This window comes from Rhagoletis zephyria, unplaced genomic scaffold (assembly GCF_001687245.7).
Source record: "Rhagoletis zephyria isolate East Lansing unplaced genomic scaffold, Rhagoletis_zephyria_1.1 Rzeph_scaffold_00154, whole genome shotgun sequence".
Lineage (NCBI taxonomy): Eukaryota > Metazoa > Arthropoda > Insecta > Diptera > Tephritidae > Rhagoletis > Rhagoletis zephyria.
The window spans coordinates 12,092-21,790 of record NW_016157238.1 but is presented as its reverse complement, the minus strand read 5'-3'; the positions used below and the strand labels follow the sequence as shown (position 1 = coordinate 21,790).

Here is a 9,699-nt window from a genome sequence, read left to right as displayed (position 1 = left end):
TTGAATTAACAGAAAACCTTTTGTTACTGCATAAATAAAATACAGTTGCTTTAATAACCATTTTCCTCCACAAAAATTATTTTCTCTAATCAATTGAACCGGAATGTATATTCATACATACATACATATACTTACATGTATGTACGTATGTGATACACAAATGTGTATGTATGCATCTATACATACATACTTGTAAGCATTTCGTTGAATCTTAAATATATATATTATGTGTAACTAAAAACAAACAAAATGCTAAAATTCGGAAAACCATGCCAAGATTCCGCAATGCAATCAAAGGAAATTCATTGTTATTATTCGACGACGCCGAATTGGCGGCATCACAACAATTTGCCGCAAACTTAACTAGCTCGGGATAATAATTATTCCAAAATCTTACAGAGAACATTTTATTAACGACTTCTGAGTTAAAATTTTGGTCAATTATCAAAACTGTACTGTTCTCGGCTTTGTATGAGTTCCATTTAACATATACATTGGAAATAATGGGATTCGCAGATTTGGCGAAATTTGCCCACATTGTCATGACGACATCCGATATTTTCTTATCGCTTGAGTTCCACTCCTTTAGGAGATTGTTATTCATATATGGAACTCCCCACACAAAAATTTGATCGAAAAATTTAGGTACGCCTACCCATTCTGGCAGGTTTAATAATTTAGTTTGTGGACGGGTACTGAATAAGTATGCGAAGACATTATTGTCTTTGCTTATGATGTCTGCCATAAAAAATAACGGTGCAATGTACATGCGATCTGTATGAAAACTTAAGAATGTTTTGATGTCACCTTGAGATGGATATATATAGGTGATTGCGTCGATTATAATTTGTGAATTTGTACAATTTTCATCATTTTCTGTACTCATCTTCAGATCACGTTTCGAAACTTCATTAATAGCACGAAAAAAATCATTGTCTGTGAATTTAGTGTCTGTTATGTCATCCACTAAGCTAAGTGTGTCCTCCATGTCGGTTACGCCAATCAATATGGGAACATTTTGGAAGTTTCCTTCTTGAAACATTTTTCGAGGATGATCTCTGATAAAGGGAGATGAGGTGTTACTTAGGCCATAATCAATAACTGGACCCCACTCCACCTCTGGAATATTTTTTGCCAGTGTTTTTGCATCAACTTTCCTCAAACAAGCTAACAGCAGCGAGGTTGGCTTTCTAGTACAACCAAATAAATTTGATATTGAGTCCAAGGGGTATTTATAGAATTTTGGGTCGCGTACAGCGTCATCACTTATTGGATTGCCAGACATCATAATTGCTCCTGAAAACCCGCCTCTTGACCATTCTTCAGATATTAAATGCAATCCAACACTGATTGCACCTGCTGAGTGTCCCATAATTGTAATTCGGTTTTCATCTCCACCGAAGTGATTTATATTCTTTTTAACCCAAAACAAAGCAGCTGATTGATCCATCAATCCATAATTGCCTTGCGCTTCTCCATCGGCGGTAGACAAAAATCCAAAAATATTCAAACGGTATGAAAATGTCACAACTATTATTTTTTGTTTGAAAACGACCTGAAACGGTTCAATATCTGTAGGGGCACCGTTCGAAAAATCACCTGCGTGAATCCAAAATACTACAGCATATCCTTTGAGACCAGGGGAGCCTTAAATAAAAAAAATTAAAGCTTATACGCCTTACATGTACATATATACGTAGTAACTGTTGTTTTCCTTACCATCGGGAACGAAAATATTAAGATATAGACAATCTTCGTCGTATGTTATATCGTGGTCCTCTGCAACTTTATTTCTTAGAAGTTCATGTACGACTGTATTTTTGGCGTAGGACGGGTTTTGCCAACAAAGCGGTGCAAACTTTGTCGCGTTCTGAACTCCTCGCCACTCTGACATATCCAGATCAGGTGGAGAGAAACGTAAAGCATGGGCATACCTGATTCCCAAATATGCTTTAATATTTTGTGCCCGAAACATTTTGAGATAAGTACCCACAATAATTCCCTGTCCAGGAATAGTTATATGCGGAGCTTCCAAACAATTAACATAATTTTCAAAGCACAATATACATATACTTATAGTTAAGTACAAGGTGTGGTTAATTTTAATATTAAATTTTATCATGGCTTTTCCAAACTTTATTCCTTGCAAATTCCTTGAGTTGCTCTTTCAAACTATAAGCAAGTACGTGCTTAACTCCCATATTCTCTACGCTGTTGTCATGGAATTAGAAAAAATAATTTGCTCGCAAAGTTTGTTGCCATGATATTATTCATACTTACATACTTAGCTGCCTGCATACATGTGTATTTACATATGTAAGTATCCATACACATACATACATTTAGCTTAGTAAGTATATTAGCAGTAGTAGTATTCAGACTATTTCAGTAGTAACGTATAGCTAAATGACTATATTTCATAAATCTGTTGAAAATTTTTAAAAAAGTAAAAAAAAAGTAAAAAAACTTTTACTTGTATATACATATACAGGTATATATATAGGTATCTCCAATCTGACACTTGTATGACAAATTAAAAAAAAAATGAAAAAGTCAAAATTTTAAAAAGGTTTTTCTAGATTTGCATAGCAATTTAAAGGCCCCTCATTCAGTAAAAAAATTACAACTGTTGGTAGTAGCAATTTAAAGATATTAGTAAACATACGCACTGGCGTGACATTACAAAGAACAGAAGTGGATATTGACTTCGATTACAAAATTTCAAAACACTGCGAATTGGGAAAGACTATTTATTTGTTTTTTCTTAACAGTGGTCGTCCCTCGGTAGGCAATGGCAAAGCTCCGAGTGCATTTCTGCCATGAACCTTCTTCTTCTTTCTTCTTCTTATTTGGCGCTGTAACCGCCTAAGCGATTTTGGCCGAGTCCAAAACAGCACGCCAGTCATTTCTCTTCTGTGCTAACTGACGCCAATTGAAAATGCCAAGTGAAGCAAAGTCCTTCTCCACCATGAGCCAACATCAAGGCGCACGCCTCAAATCGGAGGAGAAGCTCGGCCAAACACTAACATACGTGTAAGCGCCAATCTATTATTATTATTATTATTATTATTATTTATTTGTATAAAAGCTTTTGTGGTAATATTGGAAATGTTTAAGGTTAATTTCCAAGTCCCGAAATGTAAAAATCTTTTCTGTTTTATGTTTAATCAGCTGAATTATCTGACGTGACGTTATCTGATCACTTAATTTTTAATATACATATAAGTATTTAATACACACATTCTTGCTACTGCTAATCACTTGAAAAAAAAATCATAAAAACGAAAATATGACGGCAATATTTCTTGCTTAAAATATTTTAGTTCCATCGCACACCGCGGACTTTATCGGACGCCGATTTAGTTGAGGTGCTAGTCTTTCCATTGCACCACAACTAATTGGTCGGAGCTATTAAGTTGGTGTAGTGAGCGCATCGCCATATATCTTCATGTACATATATCAAGCGAGCCCTTCTATTTAAATAGGCAGCCGATAAAGGCTGTGGTGTGCGGTGGCTCTTATAGTTGTATCCTTACATATTTTCCGTGTGCTGCAATATCTACATGAGCAGCAGTTAATTTTTTTCATAATTTTTTATGAAGAAAATATTTAAAAATATTTGAAAATTTCTTTAGTTATGTGCACAGTATACAGTAATCCAGATAGCCAAAACAAAAAATGTAAATATGCTTATTTGACATTTTGTTTGAATGTATTGGTTAATATTTTTTCACAGTTGTCGTTTTCGTTAACCCAAATGAAATCCAATTTAAATNATTTTCACTGTTTGGTTGATTCGGATGGAAGATGAGATGCTTTTTCACGTGGTAAAAGCAGAAAATCTTAACTTGCTTAGAAGTACAAAAACGTCACTTCTTCAGTGTTACTTTTTTAAATGTTCCACACTAGCAACTTACACGATGAACTATAATAATATTCCGACCAACAACAACACTTACTGGACGTCCGGCGCGGAGAACAATTAACGAGATAATGAGAAACTGACGAAACGAGTTGCTTACTTTTAACAGCTTTTTCACAGAAAACTAGTTTTCGCACGTAAGCTCCCTTTTCGTAGACCAGGTCACATATATCAAAATATTCAAAATGACGAGATGAATTGGTCCAGGCCTCTCTATTTGTAAACACGCAAACGTGAACAAAATTTCGATATTTTAACGAAAGTCGGTGTCGAAGTTGTCTTTGGTATAATTTAGGTTAGTGTTAAATTTTGGCGAAATCTGCCAATAACCACGAACACCTCCCACGTAGTAATTAAAATATTTTTGTTTTATTATTTTTTTACGAATTTTGCTGTTCAAATTTACATTTCAAATATATCAACAAACATTTGTGGGTACTCTTACATCAGTCGTTGCCTATGGGTTAATGACAAAAAAATCCTATACATTCACAATATTTCATGAATTAATTTTCAAATAAGCATATTGTCAATGGCTGGTTTACTGTATACTGTGGTTATGTGTTTGGCTTTCCTTTATTTTATTTTTCCAACGTCAAAAGCTAGATTTTTTTTTTTGAAAAAGTTGGTACAACAAAATATACGAAACACGTTTTCTGTCAGATAGCTAACATGGCGGATAAGAAGAAGAAATGAAACTACTTTCTAAAAATTATTGTACCATGGTTTAACACTTATTTTTTTTTTTTTTTAATTTTTATGAATCTGCAATTAAATACAGTGCACAAATTCATAAAGTTTTCCAAATTTTTTATCATAAAGCAATTTAGTAAGGATCAGAGACAAAGGACCATCATTAGTTAATTAGTTTGTAAGTAGCTACTGTTTATTTTTCTTTTCAGTCTTTTAGAAAAGTGTCATTTCTATATTAAATAAATATGTAATAAACAGCTTCGCAATACCTTGTACAGGGCAACACACTTCACTATTATACATTAGTACTTCGAAGCAGTGTACTTCATCTAGCGTTGATATCAAAATAAAATATTCTATGGAAGACAATTCAAAAATTTCAGGCATTGCTATGTCATGTCAACTCAGCCGAGGTGTTATGCCATGTCATTCCATCTCAAACACACTGTTTTAGCATGTCGCATTTTAATTGCCCTTTCTCTTTTCGTGTTCGATTCTAAAATAAAGGAAAACGGAAAGGAAATTGATAATCCTGTGACAATAAACCTGATTTATGATATAATGACGACGGTTCTCTGCAGATTTAACTCGCGTGAAAACAGCGAACAATGAACCAGCAGAAATTTAGACAAACTAAATTTTTGGTCATGAGTCGCAAAAGGCCACTTGGCGAAAGCAGCAAAGACGATGAATGTAATAAAACAACCTGTTCCGTGGTGAAAAAAGCTTTACGATCGTCGTGCAAATATGACGCCGTATATGATCAAATACAAAGGGATGTTGAGGAGATTTCGTTTCTATTCGTCGAGGTATTAAGATACATTCACTTTACACTGATGAAACGTTGGGTACAAGGAAACTTTGACGCAATGAATTTTCTTGACTGTTATAACCAGTTGATGCTAAAGAAAAAAGCGAAATCTACAATAGACCAGGAGTATAATATGCTGCGAAAAAACTTCAAGTTGTACGATAGTTCGTATCGGTCGAATTTATTTGTGGAAAACACGAATAAATTTCTGACTATATTCCATAACAATATTTGGATGCACGGTTATACTCGGCTCAGAAAGTATTTCAAATTTGAAGAAGACAAAAAAAGGTATATAATAAACTGAGGGCCGGTTTTTCAGTGCCAGTTTAAACTTAGATTAAGTAAACTGAGTTTAAATTGAACGGCTGGCANACTATATTCCATAACAATATTTGGATGCACGGTTATACTCGGCTCAGAAAGTATTTCAAATTTGAAGAAGACAAAAAAAGGTATATAATAAACTGAGGGCCGGTTTTTCAGTGCCAGTTTAAACTTAGATTAAGTAAACTGAGTTTAAATTGAACGGCTGGCAGGCATTTGATTGGCTGATCTTAGTTTAAACCAGCCAGATCGGGCGTTTAAACTTAGTTTAAACCACGGCCGTGCACTGAAAAACTGGTCCTGAGCTACCTATCCGATAAAAACTCCAAAAATATCCCAGAAGAAGCGTTACTTGAACATATGCGTACCGATTTAAAATGGAACGGAACGAAACGAATTATCGGCGAATTCGTCAAAATTTAAAGAATACTGTTAATTTGAACTTCAGATACCACAACAAAAGCAACAAATTTCCTAGCAAAGAAAGGTGGCTCGTCTAAAGTTGAAGAAGTACATTTGCCGACAAAAAGCCTGCGAAACAACTGATACCAAACACAAGAGAGAGTACATTGATATGTTCCACCGAAATTGCTTCAAACTCACCTATACGCGGATATCGGCGTACACCTAACCGTCTACTTCTAACAGCTTTAAAACAATGGCATGCAGATATTCTGATGGTTAATGATCGCCCCACAGGTACCAATTTTGCCCAAAATGTGGTACATGTTGGAATCGAGACGTCAACGCTGGGAAAAACATACTCTGCCTGGGAGAATGTATCATCAAGCAAAACGAAAAACGAAAATTTTAAAAAATAAGATGTCACTATTTCTTGTATAACGGCAACTGTGTAAATCTGACTGGCAACAGTTTAACTTTAATGTTAACTGTCAATGTTAACAGTTTAACTTTAATGATAACTGTCAATGGTGCGTAAAGTATTGTGTCCGAGCGATTTAGTTCTGCGGCTCTAATTATATTCCCCAACATAAAATTAAAGAAATTACACGAAAGGGAGTCACCTTGTCTGGAAGCTCGTGGTATCAAACGGCGCGGAGAGCTCCTTCGCAATTCTGACGGAGCTGGTGGTATTGCTCAACGTCGTTTTACACGGCCGTATTAGTATGACAGGGATACCAAATCAGAAATCGCTTCGTGCTGTTGAAAGTGGCTTTGATGGATTTTCCTGGTCTAAAGTTGCACTGACAAGGCCCAACCAGTTCGTTGACTTTGGGCTTCATCTTTTACACAATACGTTCGAATAGACCTTACACCCTATGCTTAGAAAGCTGATACCGCGATAGTTGGCGCTTATGGCGGAGTCGTCTTTTTCTGTGAATATGGCAGAGCACACTTAAATTTCAGTCGTCGGGCATGCGTTCATCTGACGACATTCCGCATAGAGTTGAAGCATGCCGCCGTACTTGAATAGTACTAACTTTCTGGTAAAATTTTCGTGCGTTTTTCCTGTCAGCTAGCATTTAAAGCTCTTTTCGCTATTTCTCGCTTACCTCTTCCACACCCTGTAGGCGGCATCTTTTGTTTGTAGCTTTGTATCATTCCTCATCGCACCAGCTGTGAGAGTCGAGTGGCAAATAAATTAGTTTGCTGGTTTTCGACGTTGAGCTTTCCTTGATTTCTTCTTCATCAGAGGCATTTCTGTAGTTTCCATTTATAGAGGTTTTAACGTGGCGCGGCCCAAACCCAGCCCACGCGAGGTTTTTCGCCTTCTCACTATAGCTCGCTCCCAAACGGGTGTTTAGCCGCTTTTCAGGGGAAACGTAGATATATGAGTCTTATGAGTCTTTGGCTAAAGGATTACCCTAAATATCAATTACATGGACTGTTTCTTCTTCTTCTTTATTGGCGCTGTAACCGCCTAAGCGATTTTGGCCGAGTCCAAAACAGCATGCCAGTCATTTCTCTTCTGTGCTAGCTGACGCCAATTGGAAATGCCAAGTGAAGCCAAGTCCTTCTCCACCTGGTCTTTCCAACGCAGAGGAGGCCTTCCTTTTCCTCTGTTACCAGCATCGCGGCCCGCGTTGAATATTTTCAGAGCAGGAGCGTTTCTGTCCATCCGAACGACATGGCCAAGCCAGCGGAGCCGCTGAATTTTAATTCGCTGCACTATGTCTATATCGTTGTAAAGCTCATAAAGCTCATCGTTAAATCGTCTGCGATATTCGCCATCACCAACGCGTAAAGGTCCGTAAATCTTTCGCAGAATCTTTCTCTCGAAAACTCCAAGAGCCGCCTCATCAGATGCTTTCATTGTCCATGCTTCCGCGCCATACACCAGCACAGGCATGATGAGTGACTTATAGAGTGTGATCTTTGTACGACGAGAGAGGACTTTACTTCTCAATTGCCTACTCAGCCCAAAGTAGCACTTGTTGGCAAGAGTGATTCTCCGTTGGATTTCAAGGCTGACATTATTATTGGTGTTAATGCTGGTTCCCAAATAAACGAAGTCGTCTACTTTTTCAAACTTGTAACTGTCAACAGTGACGTGGGTGCCAAGACGCGTATGCTCTGACTGTTTGTGTGCTGACAGGAGATACTTCGTTTTGTCCTCGTTCACCACCAGACCCATTCGCTTTGCTTCTCTATCCAATCCCGAGAAGGCAGAACAGACGTAGCCCTTGTTTTTACCGATAATATCGATGTCGTCGGCATACGCCAGCAATTGTACGCTCTTATAAAGTATTGTGCCTGAGAGGTTCAGTTCTGCGGCTCTTATTATCTTCTCCAACATAAGATTAAAGAAATCACACGAAAGGGAGTCCCCTTGTCTGAAACCTCGTTTGGTATCAAACGGCTCGGAGAGGTCCTTCCCTATTCTGACGGAGCTGGTGGTATTGCTCAACGTCATTTTACACAGCCGTATTAGTTTCGCGGGGATACCAAATTCATTAGTTTCGCGGGGATACCAAATTCAGACATCGCGGCATAAAGCGGCTTTGAAATCGACAAATAGATGGTGTGTGCGAAATCGACAAATAGATGGTGTGTGTCGATCCTATTCTCGCGGGTCTTTTCCAAGATTTGGCGTATTGTGAATACCTGATCTATGGTGGATTTTCCAGGCCTAAAGCCACACTGATAAGGTCCAATCAGCTCGTTGACGGTGGGCTTCAGTCTTTCGCACAATACACTCGATAAGACCTTATAACCTATGCTTAGAAGGCTGATTCCACGGTAGTTGGCGCGTATAGCGGGGTCGCCTTTCTTGTGGATTGGGCAGAGCACACTTAAATTCCAGTCGCCGGGCATGCGTTAATCCGACCTGCTCTGCTGGCAGGCCGTCAGCTGCAGCAGCTTTGTTGTTTTTCAGCCGCGTAATCGCTATTCGTACCTCGTCATAGTCAGGCGGTGGGACAGCTACTCCATCACCATCGACTGGGGACTCGGGTTCGTCTTCTTCACTACTGTCAGCGCTGCTGCCATTCAGTAGGTTGTAAAAGTGTTCCCTCCACAATTTAAGTATATTCTGGACTGTTAACTGTTGTTATTGTAACAACGTATAAATTCCCCAAAGAGTTTTTGGAGTGATAGTCCTTGCTATTAATCTGGGTCGTCTCGTTACGCAGACCCGACTATCGTACATCTTATATATAAATAGGCAAACATGTTTTCTTTACACCCCTTTTGGGGCTAAACTATAATTCTAAGGAAAAATAATTGTGTATCATTAGAAAAGTATTTTGATAGTGTGCAGAGCATTACTCAAATTTCAAATTAGTTTAATATGAAGCTATGTGGCTACATATTCCTGAAGAAATGATCTGGGTTGTTAAAGTGCAGTTATTATTATTCGCTGTTCTCGGAATTGCTACATATTTCTCTCATTCCTCTCATCCCGCTCACTTCATCTTTTTTGCTGTATCTTGTTTTTGTATTTGATACAGAATTTCGCTGTTTGCTACCTATGCATGCTACCACT

General features: G+C 37.8%; 1 protein-coding gene across 1 annotated transcript; it reads right to left on the bottom strand.

Annotated features, from left to right (window-relative positions):
• Nucleotides 1-211: 211 nt before the first annotated feature.
• LOC108354148 (cholinesterase) lies at nt 212-2,284 on the bottom strand. Its single transcript, XM_017605342.1, has 2 exons — nt 1,720-2,284; nt 212-1,647 (listed from the first exon to the last, which is right to left on the bottom strand). The coding sequence occupies exons 1-2, from the start codon at nt 2,120-2,122 to the stop codon at nt 212-214; spliced, it is 1,839 nt and encodes a 612-aa protein (XP_017460831.1). The 5' UTR covers nt 2,123-2,284.
• Between the last annotated feature and the right edge of the window lie 7,415 nt (nt 2,285-9,699).